Raw genomic sequence first — 15,889 nt, forward strand, 5'->3', positions numbered from 1 at the left:
ATTGTTTCGCCATTAAAGCTGTTGGCCTGAATCAAAAGTTCCAGAACTCTGATTTTGTCCACTTTTGGAATCGGGATCCCCCCAGCTGTGAGGGAGATTTATGGTTCCTCCTTACTGGCCCTGCCTTTCGGCTGGTATAGAAGCAGTTCCCATTTTTGCGGTGAACATATAATTCCCCTAGGTCCGACGTAACCTTCAACTGCCTACATAGCCCTTTGGAGGGTCTCCTCTATTTGGCCATCGCTGCGCCTAGCTATCCACAACGTGATGTCATCAGCGTAAATGCTGTGGTTTAGTCCTTCAATAGCCTCCAGTCTTTCAGGGAGTTTGATCATGGCCACATTAAAAAGAAAGGGCGAGAGCATAGAGCCCTGTGGGGTCCCTTTGCTGCCTAATTTAATCCAATCTGGATTTTTGCTTCTCGGTCTGACAAGAAGTCCTTAATGTAATTGTAGGTTCGTTCGCCTACTCCCAAGTCCTGAAGGTTCTCAAGAATGGCTTTATGTGTGACGTTATGAAAGGCCTTCGCTAGGTCAAGCCCTAGGATTGCCTTTGCGTCCCCCGTTTCCGCATCGATGATTTGGTGTTTTAGTTGCAGCATCACGTCCTGGGCGGAGAGCCTGGGCCTAAAGCCCACCGTCGTATGCGGATAGAGGTCATTATCCTCCATGTAGTTATTGAGCCGCGTTTGAATAACGTGCTCCAAAAGCTTGCCTGCACAAGAGGTTAGAGAGATAGGTCTTAAGTTCTCTATCTGGAGTTTCTTGCCTGGTTTTGGGATCATCGCCACCTTAGCGGTTTTCCACTGATTTGGTAGTTTACCCGCTTCCCAGCACTTCTGCATAAAGTTAGTTAATGCAGTTATAGAGTTATGGTCTAGATTGCGAAGCATTTTATTGCTAACGCCATCCGGGCCTGACGCTGATTTGGTTTTGAGCTTGGCAATCTCCGCCTGGACCTCCGCCTCGCTGATGGGTTTGTCTAGGCTGGAGTTGCCTACGCCTTCATAGTTGGGTAGGGGTTCCTTGCTAGTGTCCCCTATGTAACTCTCCTGTATGTCCTTCATTAGATCTACCTCCGTACCTTAGTACAAGTGAAGAATTTTTTGAAGGTTCTGTCGCTGCGCTGTTTTGCAGCCCTGTGGATCCAGCAGGTAGCGGAGTAGATTCCATGTCCTAGCTAGGCCTATATTTCCGTCCATCCTATCGCAGGTGGACTCCCAGTTCTGCCTGGCTAGTTTGAGCGCGTAATCTTCTATATTTTTATTGAGCCTAGCGATCAATCTCCTGAGGTTGCGGTTACGCCTTTGCCTCCTGAGTCGTTTTTCCATGCTGAGCTTCTGCTGACTTGAATTTTATTTAGAAGCATGAAATTATTACATAACCGATCACACTCGCCTTCGTTCAGGGCACAGCTTCAATAATTTCATTACTCCCCCCCTGCCAAAAAGAAAAAGAAATGAACTGACCTGATGCTAACGTTTATTCAAGTGAAACACTACTGCATCAAAGCATATTTTGACTTAGATGCATTTAAAATGTGCTGTAGGCAGAAACAAAAATAGAAAGCTTGACAGAGACGCGCATTGCCTTCGCACCAGCACTTTTTTTTTCATGTCTTGCTCTGTGCCATTGACATAACGATGCAGGGCTAGCTGTTTCACGTAACAGTCCTGCAGAATCCCACAAGGTGGAGAGAAGTAATTATTTAAGGGAAAATGAGACATCCACCCTATCGTAGCTATTGCTACAAAGGAAACCCACATGGGTTTTTTTCTTTCGAGAAACCCGTGTCAGTTTCCTTTGTAGCAATTGCTACGATTGGGTGGATGTCTCATTTTTCCTTAAGGGATAGCTTTGCCTTCGCGACGTTTTAGCGGTGAAACTAGTCATGCGAGCTTGATCCAGATCAGATGGCGTAGATGTTCTTTGACGCGAAGCACTTGTAGCGAGCCATCGCCGTAAAGCCTACGCATGCAGCCCGGCGCGCGCAGAAAATCGCGCTTCGACAGCGCAGCGAAACGGAAGAGGACCGCGCGCTGCACCCCCGGCCGTAGACATTTTTTTACTGTAGGTGGCGCCTGCAATGGGAACCGCAGCGCCCCCGCGTGGCGCTGTGATTGTCTATGATCCACATTGCCCAAATCAAAGCGCCACTTTCTTTGCCTACCTCTTCGCGTGGTCGTGTCTCGCTGCGTGAAGCGAGCCGATCCCGGAGACAGTGGATTTAGCGAACGACCGATCGCACAAGTCGTGTAATCAAAGGTGCCGACTTGGTAAGCTGTTGCTGACAACAGCACACGGCATATATCCGGTCAAGGATTTTAACGTGTTTTGTAACACGGGCCAATCCTAGAGGCAGTGCAATCCTTATAACCCTGATAATGCTATCGCATTACAGCCGCTCCGGTGTAGTATGTGGACATAGTTTGTTAGCCTCTTTCGGGGTTTGGCGTGTCCGGATTCGTCCGGGTTTGGCGAGCAGACGCAGTTGTGAGTCCAGCATGTTGCCTCGCCGCACGCTAAAGCCTTGTTATGTAACATGTGTACAAAACGACCTTGTTCTCTGCGTGTGAAGCGAGGTTATTCGTGTAAGTGACGTTGTAAAAGCGCCCCTGTGCCAGTTCGGGACGATCCTAACTGGAACGCCAATGCATTATTGAGGATAGATGGCTCGAAACTGGAGCTAGTCCTATAGCATTTCTGTCAAGTAGACTTCACTACTCGGCTTCGATTTCACAATTGCAACGCGTGTCGGAAAGTAAATAAGTAAACCATTAATTAGCCAGTGTTTTGAGTTAGCGATATTGACATTGCGATTTGTCGTGCGCCTGTACAAGCTATACATCTGAACAGCTTGATTCGTTCTATATATATGATTCGCGAACAGGTTAATTCGCCATACGTTAAAAAAAGAAAACACTGTTCGAACCAAAAATGCTATTCAGGTGTTACACAATGTGGGAATCAATGTTAATTTGCGCAAATCGTTTTGCAGGCAGCTCGTTATCTAGCACCCAGTTTAGGTCGATCGCGGTTGCTACGCAGGCACCGCACACACGAATCCTGTGGAGATAGCTAAACAACGTTCCTCATAGGAAAAGTACACAGTTGACACGACTTGCTCAAAGCAGTTAGCCGTATAGAACTTGTCTTTTTTTCCCGGTTTTCTTGCTTCGTTCCACAGTTGCGGTACACCCTTTTAATCACCATCGAGACAACCACGACGAGACCTGTCTGCATACCTGAAGAAGTCGCTGCAGGGGTCCACGGCCGGGTCGACCGAGAGCGCCATCTCGGCGGCGTACTGGAAGCAGTTAGGCTCTCGGCACGGAGGCAGGTAATCGCGCAGTATCATGGGAATGGCTATCGTGAGCGCCGTGGCCGCCAGGGTGAGCGCGATGCAGAAGCAGGGAAGCTCGGCCAGCCCTTTCAGCATCTCCTGGGGCGGCGTGATCGACGCGGTGGTCTTCTCCAAGCTGCCACCTTCCCCGTGCCGGGCGGCGTTCGAGGAGTCGGAGCCTGCGCGCCACATCGGAGCAACGCCACGGGGGCTTTAACGAGGCGATCCCATTAAAAAAAAATAGAAAACGATTACGCAAGTCGCACGCGCTGTGGGAATCAGTGTAAGCGAAGCTATTGTGGGCCACCCAGGCGAAATGACGCGTTACGACAGCAGAAGTGCTGCACATTTCACTGACGAAGATGTCCCTTAGCTGCCATATGGTGGACGTTGTACAGAAAGTGGAACATTTATTCAGCATTACGGAAGACGCTGGCGCAGCGCTTGATCAAAGGTCGATTCCTTCGGCTTCGCGGACATATTATCGTATGCGAAAGTAGGGGGACATGCAAAATTGATGGAACACAAGACAAAGAGAGGACGAACGCGACGCTGTAGATTTCACTAGTTTACACTCGTAGACTTCACTATTTCTTGGCTTCAATGTCGCACTTGCAACGCTTGTCCTAAAGTAAATAATAAACGGGTAATCAGCCAGTGGCGGACTCCCGGCATATCACCTTATCATCCGTGAATTGTTCGCTGTCCCCCTGCTTTCGCACGATGAACCAAATAGCCCAAGCCACAACTCTCGCAAGTTCCCTCTTATGGCCTCCCCCAGGGACCCTCAATTGAACATTAGGTCGCACATCACACCATCTATGAGTGGACTAGGCACCCATCTGAAAACTCTTTTGGGCATAACCTCCCCGCCCACCCTCGCTGACGGGGGCGCATCCCTATCAGTACCCCAGCTCAACCACCTCAGCGCTAGGCCTAACCGCCCGTGGAGCTGACCGTGACGCGGCAGGCGTTGTAGCTGGCGATGGTGTCACGTGCTCATGGCGTGCAGTGTACGCGGCCCTTCTTTCCACCTGCCATGTCTCACCCGCTGACAACTGCTCGCCGGCTCTAAAGAAACAATCTACTAGGGTTGATCAAGAATTAAGGTTCTCAAAGAGCTCCAGCCACACTGGAAGGTGCGAGGCGAAATTCGGCAACACTGCTGCGTGCTGCTCTTCCGCCACTCTCGATTGCCCCCGGCCGCGCTTCACTGCAACGCTCATTCTTGGCCCAGTAGCCATGCGATATGGAGGTTCTCTTTGTTCATCTTGCCAAGTGCGAGATTTGTTCCGTAATTCGCTTTTTGCACGCCAGAGGGACTCCACCCGTGGATATTCATCATCAGTTGAAAGAGGTGCATGGCGACAAGTGCATGTCCGTTCAACACGTCCGAAAGTGGTGCAAGGAGTTTAGTGCCGGTCGGAAGGAAGTCCACGAGTGGAAGATTGTCTTCCAGAGTGAAAGACAATCAGTTTCGCCGGCGGTTCTAGATATGGTCCAACGCGAAGTGCTTCAAAACAGGAGGATCTCCGTCCGGGAACTTGTTGCTCAGGTTCCTGGGATTTCTTATAATACAGTGGAAGGAGCTTTGACTGATAAATTGGCGTATCACAAGTGTTGTGGTCGATGGGTACCGCGGCTATTGACATCAGACCACAAGTAGAAACGCCTCGACTGTGCTTGCCGGTTTCTTCAAAAGTGTAAGGATGATAAGGAAGGATTGTTGGACTCCATTGTTACGGGAGAAACAAAGCAATAACTCCCGAAACGAAACAATGATCCAAACAGTGGCGTCACCCGCACCAGTTGCAAAGAAGTTCAAACAAACTTTTTGTGCTGGCAAATTCATGGCCAGTGTTTTTTTGGGATCGTAAGGGGATACTGCTGATCGATTTCATGGAACGTGGGACAACAATAAACTCAGACAGTTATTGTGCAACACTAAGAAAACTCAGGCGAGCTGTTCAGAACCGCTGGCGAGGACGACAGGCAGCCGGTGTAACGCTGCGTCTCGACAACACCCGACCTCACGTCTCCCGTCAAACCCAGGAACTTTTGACAAACTTTGGGTGGACTGTCATGACCCACCCACCGTACTTTCCAGACCTCGCGTCTAATGGTTGTTGCTTGTTTCCCAAGTTAAGGGGGTATAGTAGGGTAAATCGACCAAAAAACTGATTTTTTTTTCAACAATAAGAAATAATACACACTTTGGGGAGCATGACAGTGCAGCGGCGAGCGTGTAGGAGCGCTAAAAGCCATTTAAAAATGGCGCCAAACACCGCGTTTCCTAGTATGTAAAAATGACAGACGCGAGGGTTTGTTTCAGGCACGTACCCAGGATTTTTTTTCAGGGGGGGGGGGGCACCACCTCCATCATCATCATCATCATCATCATCATCATCATCATCATCATCATCATCATCCTGTTTTATGTCCACTGCAGGACGAAGGCCTCTCCTTGCGATGCGATCTCCAATTACCCCTGTCCTGCGCCAACCGATTCCAACTAGCGCCCGCGAATTTCCTAATTTCATCGCTCCGTCTAGTCTTTTGTCGTTCTCGATTGCCTTTTCCTTCTCTTGGTAACCATTTTGTAACCCTAATGGTCCAACGGTTATCTAACCGGCGCATTACATGACCTGCCCAGCTACATTTTTTCCTCTTGATGTCAATTAGAATATCGTCTATACCCGTTCGCTCTCTGATCTATTAACGCTATGCCTAGCAATCTTCGTTCAATCGCTCTTTGCGCGGTCCTTAACTTGCTCTCAAGTCTCTGCCCCATATGTCATCACTGGCAAAATGCACTGATTGCACACCTTACTTTTCAATAATAATGGTAAGCTTCCAGTCAGGAGCTGGCAATATCTGCCGTATGCGATCCAAACTATTTTTATTCTTCTGTGAATTTCCTTCTCATGATCAGGATTGCCTGTGATTAATTGGCCTAGGTAAACGAGCTCCTTCACAGTCTCTAGTGGCCGACTGGCGATCCTGATCTCTTGTTCCTTTGTTGTTGTTGTTGTTGTTGTTGTTGTAGCCTGTGGCACGTGTGGCTCCTACCCACGATGGGGGATTGGCCAAGAAATGGGTGGATTATTCCAATATAATACAGAGCATAAATTTCATAATATCTATGCGAATAGCATTGAATAGGGTTTAATTACTGGCTAAAATAAAATCAGGAAGGTGCTGTTGAATGAGGAATAATTAATTGAAAAGTAATCAAAAAATAGAATTTAGCAGGGCATCCATTTAGATTCTGTAAGGAATGTTTGGACAGTGAAGCATGCATCCCTGTGGCTGAATCCCAAAGTGTACGCCCCGAACAAAAGAATTGCAGGTTCTGTCAAGTCCAGGCAAATTCTTCGAAAAGGTATCTCCAACAATCTTTTTCTTAACGCAGCAAAGCGGCGGCAAGATAGAAGAGAGTGCTGTATCGTCTCCTCTTTCTCACAAAAAGAACAAAGGGGAGAGGGAACCAAACCCGACCTATATAAATTGAAATTTAGGGAGGGAATGCGGCAGCGTAATTTGGTGAGGCAGACCTCAAGCATCTTTGTGTAACAAGATTCGCTATGCCAGGGAAATGCCAGGTGTTTATACTCTTGAGAAGCTGTCAAATGTGGGTTTCTGGGTTTCTGTGGGTTTCAAATGTGGTTTCTGTCAAATAGGAGTTTCTACATGTATCCTGTTCACTACTGTTTCTAAGTGAGGTATCGTGACTCCTCTTGGTACTGTATACAGGTCAGCTTAGAATTTTTCCGCTGCTTTTACTATAGCTTCGAGATTGCTGATGATATTCCCCTTTTTATCTTTTAGTGCACACATCATGGTTTGTCCTATGCCAGGTTTCTTTTTTACTGATTTCAGGCTGCGTTCATTTTTTACGGCTTCTTCAGTGTTTCTCATGTTATAGTATCGAATGTCAGTTATTTTCGCCTTGTTGATCAGTTTTGACAGTTCCGCGAATTGCGTAACGCTGTGCGGCGTAATCTACGCGGTTGCGTAACAACCGCGTAGAGCGCAGGACTCTGCGATTCTAGACGTACTGTGCTCACCGCGAAAGGTTAGAAAAACACCCACATAAGCACAGCAGAGAAGTAGCTACGTGAGGCGGTTCGACCGATAACTGTAGAAGCGTCATTCAAAACAACTAATTGTTCTCCACTTCCGGCGGCGTTTTCTCTACTTCCTTTTTCAATAAAAAGATGTTGATCCATAAATAGTCTCATAAACAACGCTTAACTTTTTTATTATTCGCTTTTGATTGCAGTTTGGTTGTTGCCTTGGCTTTCTCCCTTAGTATATCGCTTAATTTCTCAACTCCTTGCAATTTTTGTTTCCAGTTGCCAATTTTGCACGAAAAGTGCTATACAGTTAGGGAAAAACAGACGAGGTAACGGGCGACAGTCATCTTGCTTATGGATTGAAGGGTTATTGCAGGGTTTCATGATGGACGCTCTTTCGCATTATTTTATTTCCCACCTTTTCTAACCCATATCACGTGTATATGGTTCCGGGCATCTGCCAGCGTCGCGGCGAGCCGTAACTAAAAAAAATAATGAAGCAAAGGGAAAAGTTAAACACTATTGGCGTTTTCTCCGGCCGCAACTCGTTCCATGAGAGTACAGACCAGCTGAGGAACAGCCGCATCCCTCTCCTGGTCCCAGGATCAGCCTAAACAAAGAAGGTTGAACTAACAAAAGCAACAACTATGCGCGTGTCGGTTGAATAGATGGTGACAACTGAACGCATCGCGAGTTAATCGCGCGGGTGTCGAATATATGAGAAACCTGTCCTTCACATTACAAGAGGTGCCGATAACTACCGCCGTCTAAAAGGAGTGAAAAAGGCAGCATAATGCTGACCGATGAACAGCTGTCAAGTCTCAATATTGATCTGGTGGCGCTTTAGGAATGTGTGAGGAGTGGTGGCGTGGGTGGGGAGGGGGGGGGGGTATGCCACTCGATTTCGGGGGGGGCCCGGGCCCCCCCCTGGGTACGTGCCTGGTTTGTTTACATCTTGTTTTCCGTCATATTTTCAGTGTTTACGTAATTTTTGTAATAAATATGGTTAGATTTGTCAAGTATGTTCACTTTTTTGCATTTTTTGTAAGTTGCGATTGCAAATTTGTCCGCCAGGGGTGCTTATATAGCGAATCGAAGCCTACTGGTTGTTTTTTGTTGTGGGCACATTCCGCGCGTGGTATATGACGTTGTATTGCCGGGTATTTGGCCTCATTCTCATTATGGTAAGAACAGCTGGGAAGTGGCCGAGGAAGAGGAAGTTTCGTGGCAGCCAATTTACAAGGAAAGAATCGAACGAGAAGCCGGCGCGTCGAAGTGCTAGTTTTTCAAAAATAGGGGCGACTGCGCCATGTGACACATTCAGCGTGGAAGAGGATACCGCTTCAGGATTTCGTTTCGTTGACATTGAGATCCTTCGAGACTTTCTACGGGAGTCGGCATTATGCAAGAAATGCGGGAAAGGTGAGCTTCAGCTAAACGAACAAATCGACGAGAGGAGTGGACTGGCGTGCGCCATGAATGTCTGTTGCGATGAATGCGGTGCGATAAGCTCATTCAAGACATCTAAGCGATCCCAAAGATGCTTGTTTTAGGTAAATGACCGGTTTGTTTTTGCGCTACGGACATGTGAAAAAGGACTGCTGGCTGGCCGTGTGATATTCGCTGCTATGAACATGCCTCCGCCGCCTACGAAATTTGCGTCGTACACTGCGCGCCTACTTCATGCAACAGCGGCAGTTTCTTCACGAAGCATCACCCGGGCCGTTGACGAGGTGAAGGCTCACATGCATGGCAGTTCCCAGCTGCAAGAAATCGCTGCTACTGTGGACGGAACCTGTATGAAGAGAGGGCATTCATCCCTGCACGGTGTCGTCACACTCATTTCAGCTGACACACGCAAGGTGCTAGACTTCGAAGTGGAGACTAAGTTCTGCTATCTGTGTTCGCGAAATCTCCACACTTACAGCAGCCAAGACGAGTGCAAAGCAACAGACATTGGACCGTCTGGAGGTATGGAAGCTGCGGGTGCTGTGAAGATTTTTGCGCGGTCTGTTGAAAAACATGGAGTGATGTACACCAAACATATTGGCGACGGGGACAGCAAGGCATACTTTGCTGTGAAAGAAGCAAAACCACATAGCAAAGACATTGAAAAGCACAAGTGTGTCAGCCATGTGCAAAATGGTATGGAAACCAGGCTTAGAAACCTGAAGACTAGCTTGAAAGGTAAAAAGCTGTCAGATGGACTTCCACAATTTGAGAGAGGCCGTCTCACAGAGAAGGATATTGACTCCCTACAATTTTACTACAGCAAGGCCATTCGTGAGAACACTGATAGCTTAGAAAGCATGCGAAAGGCCATGTTTGCTATCTATTTTGATAAGTTATCCACTGACGAAGAGCCCAACCATGGAGTGTGCCCCAAAGGAGCGACATCATGGTGTGCGTACAACCGTGCCCTCAGTGAAGGTAATACTGAGGCATATTGCCATAATAGCAGCCTGCCAACTGCTGTTCTGGAAGCAGTCAAGCCAGTGTTCCAGGCTTCATGATCACCAGGCCTTCTGAGCAAGTGGCTCCACGGCAGAACACAAAACACCGAGTCAATGAATCAGCTCATTTGGTGCCGCTGTCCGAAAACAAGATTGTTCGCACTGACACGTCAAAACTTGCCACTTGCGATGCTGTGGCGTACTACAATGACGGCAATCAAGCATGAATCGCTGTTTTGGAAACACTTGGCATTACGCCAGGTGTGTTCTGTTCAGTCGGTCTGAACCGGCTTGACAAGGAGCGTGTTGAAATGGCTGAGTTCCGAAGCTCATCGGAAATCAACGAGCATCGAAGAAAAGAGAAACGTTAAGAAAGGCTTTGGGGAAGACATAAAAAAAGCCAGAAAGTATGTGTACTCTGCCGGTGCATTTTTAACTGTTTTAGTGCAGGTGCAAAACAAAAATGCGTTTTTCTCAAAATCACTTTTTTCAAATTTTTCGGAACTTGATGTGCCTTTTCAGGAAAACTATACAACCGATTACGCTGAAATTTTTCCATATTATACTGACATCCCTTGGAAGTAATCTGAACCTAAATGTTTGAAAAAATCACTCAGTTATAATTAAAGAAAAGGTTATTGGAATGACCCTCCACACTACGAGACATGTGACGGAATATTGTTTTTCTCTCGACGTTAATGCGGGAAAGCATTTTTCAAAGGTTCCAGTTAAACCCACTATTATACGGAATTGTGCAAAATTTCAGTCATGCTGTTTTTGTTTATGAGAAAAGGTACATTTGATTTTCCATCATAGCTTAATATTTGGTTCTAACTACAAAAAAGAAAAAAAGGCTACAGTGAAAAAAATTACACCAATTAAGGCCAACGCTATTCCTATTGAGCGTGCAGAATTTTATGCTAATATATAGAACACTTGTTGAGATATAAAGCTAAAACCAAGATGGCTCATGCACCCTACCATACCTCCTTAAAGGAACATTTGAGTCGCCAACGCTTCCGGAGTGACTATGAAGCCACAGAAAAATTGAAACGCTTAATCAAGGGTTGGCGTTGGACTTCCATGACATTGGGATACAGAAATTGCAGCACCAACTACAAAAATGCGTAGAAAAATATGGCGTTCATGTAGAAAAATAGAAAAAAGCTTCATCTTTCCAATCATGTAAATTTCTATGAGAATAAACAATGTTGTCTATTTCTAAAATTGATGGGCACCTCATTTCTGGATCGACCCTCGTACGCGTGGAAGACGAGGACCCCACCAGTGCCCGATGCAGACTACAAGACAATTCTACGGATACGCAGGGGCCTCAAATGCGTCGGGATACACGCTTGCGTCCTCCATGACAAATCGTTCTCAAGGCGAGTGGACTGCCCGTCAATAGCCCGGACTAGATAGGGGTCAACCCTACCAATCGCACAGTTCTCGTGAGTACACCAAGCATGCATCCAGCTGAGCTCTACAACAACATCCTGACTCTAAAGTTTGACGGTGTTACTGAATCACCTAGAAGTTGCCGCCCAAGTAACTGACCCTGCAACCTCCTGCCGTGGCAGCTTTCGTCTCCCTCTGAAGTATCCCGAAGACGAAATCCTCCTCACCCTTCAAAGGTACAATCCAACCATGACCATTTGGGATGTGCGTCGGCTGGGCACCACCGAAACAGTCTTGGTGATATGGGGGATACCCAGCATACCTTTTTGCATTAACTACGAAGAATGTGCGCTTCGCTGCCTTCCCTTCCAACAAAAGATTGAGGCCTGCACCCTCTGCAGCCAAATCGGACATCGAAAGGATGTCTTCCCCTCCACTACCGATACCATCTCTGCCAAGTGTGGGCTCAAGGACGATCCAATGGACCACGAGTGCGACCCCGTTTGTGTCGTGTGCGGTGGGTGCGCAAACAACGCTTCAAGACCAAGACTACTCCTAAATCCCGGACACCTCCCAAGCCCACGTAATCTTCCTCAGCTCGGGCAGCCAGTCTCCATCGGCCGCAAGACCCTGGCCGGCAGCGGATTCGCAGCAAGACAAACAAATGGGGACCAATGAGGACCACAAGGAAGTTGCTTGGCCAGCCCTGTCTGCGAGCCCCCCTCCCACCAGTACTCCACACAACGTACCCCTGGTGAGTTAGGCAAAGGCAGCTTCCTCTAATTGCTTATTTCAGAACAATAGCTTAGAGAAACTCCTAGCTGAAAAAGCTCCTCTAAAGGCGGAAATTACCAGGCTAAACTTGAGCTTTCATCCAGGATATACCCTACGACAGCTTCGAAGCACCTCCTACCCAGACTCTCCACTCCAACTAACTCACCTCCTACCTCCTCCGAATGCTCGGAAATCCTCCCCCTCTTTCATAGATATCTCACCCTCTTCTAACCAGCGAAATATAGGCGCGCCTACACCCTGCACAATACCAGAGGCCCCAGATGATGGTTGCAAACCATGATCGCTCTATCTTTGTGGTATGGCAATGGAACTGCAGGGGGGTCCAGAAGAAAAGAGCAAATATCCGATAATATCTAGCCTCTTGCCCCAATACCCCTGCATTTATTTCACTACAGGAGACCCACGGGCCCACACCGTTCCCAGAGTATAATTCATGCCCACCAAACTAAATCCGCAAATCCACCAGACATCGCTATCCTGACGAAAAAACACTTGACGGCGACTCATTTCCGGTTCTACGGCATCGACGTCGAACACGACTCTTTAGAAATTATTCTTTCCAAAATTCAAGCGTCAGGTTTACACCTATTGAACGTCTATAGGCAGACCTATAGGCAAAATATCATCGCTTCAACGCCCTCGTTGCACGCACCATGGCCGGTGAGGAACATCACCCTCTCTTAATAATTGGGGGCTTCAACGGATAAAATCAGATATGGGGCCCCTGTTTATCCACAGCCAAGGGTGGGGCCTCATGTGTCCACATTCAGGACCACCGCTTTATCCTACACAGCAATATAAAAACGCCCACCAGATTTCTACTAGCGTAACTAAAGACAAGGTGAGTCATGTACAGTGAGTCACATGAATTAATCTCGAAAGTACTACTACTATGTTGTTCAAACAACGATCCACTTTCGACACAAACTTCTCGCTCCCAAGCCCCTGAGCCTTACTAACTGGGGCTTCGGAGTATACACGCCTCGCTGTATCACAGCACTTGGGCTTGCCCCAACCCTCCCAACCTACTCCAGTGCACAAACCCCACACGCGAAAAGTGGAAGCCTGTTCTGTCCAGCTAAAACTCCGCTGACCAACAGCAGCTGGTGTGGCGAGCCGGTCGGGCGGTGGCAGCCGTGGGACTCTTGGGACTGAGAGGCTTCCTGACTAGCGCGACGCGGAAGCAAGGAGAAGCCGGAGCTTTCGTCTCCTCGCATCCTTTAGAGCGCCGCTTCTAAGCTGAGACCACACGTACGCTTGCAGACGCGCGCAAGCTCGCGTGCGCGCGCCTAGCGCCTGCCGCACATCGCGGGTAATAGCGGTTTGCATACACAAAGACGCGCGACAGCGCGCGCTCACTGGCTCACTCACAGACGCCTTGGCAAGCGCCGCTTCGTACTTTGTTATTGACAGTTTTCCAAAATGCTTCAATATCTGTAAACCTAATTTTTATATTTTTATAGCTGTTCGATCAACGCAAAAAGGAAAGAAGGAGCGCTTTATTGCATGATATAAATCTGCTTCACTCAGAGTTGAATGTTCCGCGCCGTAGCTGCGTAGCCAGGCGCGCCGATGCGAGGCAACCCAAGCACGCGAAAACAGACAGACGCAGTTCCCCGAGATCACGCCGTGTTTCGACGCGTACGAGCCATGCCGCATCGTCTGCGCATGCGTGTGCCCGTGAACGCGAGCTTCCGCGCGTCCGCAAGCATACGTGTGGTCTGGGCTTTAGGCACCCTTTCTTATGGCGAGCGCCGGCGTCGGCGTAACCGAGCGAACGAGCACAGCGAAAGATGAAAGCGGACGCGAAGCGCAGCGGGAGGTGAAAGATGTGAGGAGGAATGCGGAGAGCAGGGTGCAGCGGAACCAGGAGGCGGGAAGCGGAGGAGCATAAAGCGTGAGAAGAAAAACGTAGTGCGGCGACGATGCTACGAGATGGCGCCAGAGTGGCGCGCTTTGTGTTGGAGGTCTGTCGGCGGCTGCTGTTAATCACGCGCACGCGTAACTAACGCACTGCCTCTCGCGTTCTCCCGATGAGCGAGGCAGTCGCGCCGCCGCACTTCGACCCATTTGGAACGTGCCGCACGAGACAGATTGTGCACGCTGGCAAACGTACGGTAAAATGAAAACCCGTATACAGTTGCGCTGAAATTTCGCTTAAGGAAGTATCGTAGTCGTCGGTAAATATTTAATTTAATCAATGTTTGATCCTCCCCTTCTCTTCGTCTGGGGGGGGGGGGGGAATAGTTCTCTGTGTATTTGAAAAAAAAATTGTACAGTGTTCCGGAAAATGACCATGACGATTTCGTCTGAATCTAAAGCAGTTGCAAGTACGGAGAAGCTGCCGAATCGTACCTGGCTCGACAGGGTCCCCCATGACTGCCTCGCTGCTGCTCCAGGAAGAAGACGGTTCTCGTTGCGAGCCCCTGGGTCAGTTGCTGGAGTCTCAGTGCGTCGACTGCAGCAATCTGTACTGGATGCGACGTGCAAATACGTTTTAAGTGAATGGGCGGAGATTTAGTGAGAGTGTATCGACAACCAGCAAACATTGAAGGAGCAGACCTCTGCGTCTTGGCCTAAAAGTATAAATCCGCGGCCACTGGCTGAAAAACCCGCGCGCGGCAACATTTTCCCGCCAGGGACCGAATGGGTCTCGGAGATATTTGGGAGGTTTAGGTTAGGGAACGCAATCTGCGCCGAAGCTTTAGGGGATGCTGACTGCAGGGTGTGCAAAAGAAATCCGAAAGAGAGCGCAAAAGGGCCGCAAGAGAGCGCGAAGGACTTTGTGTCTCCCAACGCTTGGTGCGGCTTGAGTCCCCTAATTTAAAACCCTATATCAGGGAGTTTTAGATTTTGCATACTGCGAACAGATGCGGGTACCCAAAGGAACTTTTGCGTATTGGCTAAGCGGCGCGCCCAGCTTGCACTCTTTTGCACACCTTTGGGGTATATTTTTGCATAACTTTTGTGTTCTTTTGTAATCCTGGCGCTTTGCATGACCTAATTTTGCGAGCGCGAAATCCAAAACTCCCTGTTGGAAAGCTTCAGCGTGTCCGGTGCTACTGTACACGCAAGAGCGTTCGCGTTAATCCGGACACCGGTAGCAACATCTTGAGACGTTTAATCTATAATGACAATGCCTTACAGAGATGTTTTCATGTTTCCCGTAAGCACATTTAAAGAGACCACGTGTACACGAGTAATGCGACTGCAGATAATCTATATTTCCTCCAAATACTGATATCTAACTTATACATCTCCATTGGCTTGACCAGAATACCTTGAAGATCGCTTGCTCTGGTGGTTCGCTCTAGAATTTTACGTCGAGATTTGGAGCGGAAGTTTATAAGCCGACCTGGTCCACCGCATTTATAGTCGTAATAACTGCTTCGATGTTCAAGAGATGGTCGCCTGGTAGCGAGGCTTGGAAAATGTTAAAGGTGGTGATATGACGTAGCGTCTTACCTTTTTCGTGAGGAGGCGTGAGGTTGTTCCGATCCTTGTAGAACAGCGTCCGGTTGCAAGCTTCGCCGGTAACGTTCGCTTCTTCTTTGCACGCGTTGCACGAGCACACGTGACTTCTAGTGAGGACCAAGGAAGAAGAAGAAGGTTATGATGATGATTCCAAAACATTGTCACGTGCCATATCTTGAAATATTATTATTTCTAAGAGATTTGTTAGTAACGGACGCAGGCGAATGGCTAGCAGGCACAAGGGTTCTTCTGCCAAGAGCAGCAACGACGTATGAGCTCATACCGGTAGCGATGATGCTGAGGCGCAGGCAGGCTACTCTTCTTCATTACATCATCATCATCATCATCATC

The 15,889-nt window shown here is 48.3% G+C and overlaps 1 protein-coding gene and 1 pseudogene across 3 annotated transcripts in view; one reads left to right on the forward strand and one right to left on the reverse strand.

Annotated features, from left to right (window-relative positions):
• LOC139049525 (neprilysin-like) overlaps nucleotides 1–15,649 on the reverse strand; it is a 45,520-nt gene extending 29,871 nt beyond the window's left edge. For 2 of the 3 annotated variants that reach the window (XR_011508370.1, XM_070525060.1), the window contains exons 1-3: nucleotides 15,530–15,649; nucleotides 14,420–14,537; nucleotides 3,245–3,521 (exon numbers count right to left, since the gene is read on the reverse strand). Coding sequence is in view for 2 of the 3 variants with exons in the window: in XM_070525060.1 (XP_070381161.1) it covers nucleotides 3,245–3,521; nucleotides 14,420–14,441 (299 nt within the window). In the remaining variant the exon portion in view is untranslated. The remainder of the gene's footprint in view (nucleotides 1–3,244; nucleotides 3,522–14,419; nucleotides 14,538–15,529) is intronic. The other variant, XM_070525061.1, reaches the window with a different exon arrangement.
• LOC139049788 (uncharacterized) lies at nucleotides 8,687–11,947 on the forward strand (annotated as a pseudogene).
• Nucleotides 15,650–15,889: the final 240 nt, after the last annotated feature.

The sequence above is a fragment of the Dermacentor albipictus genome, chromosome 9, assembly GCF_038994185.2.
Source record: "Dermacentor albipictus isolate Rhodes 1998 colony chromosome 9, USDA_Dalb.pri_finalv2, whole genome shotgun sequence".
Taxonomy (NCBI): domain Eukaryota; kingdom Metazoa; phylum Arthropoda; class Arachnida; order Ixodida; family Ixodidae; genus Dermacentor; species Dermacentor albipictus.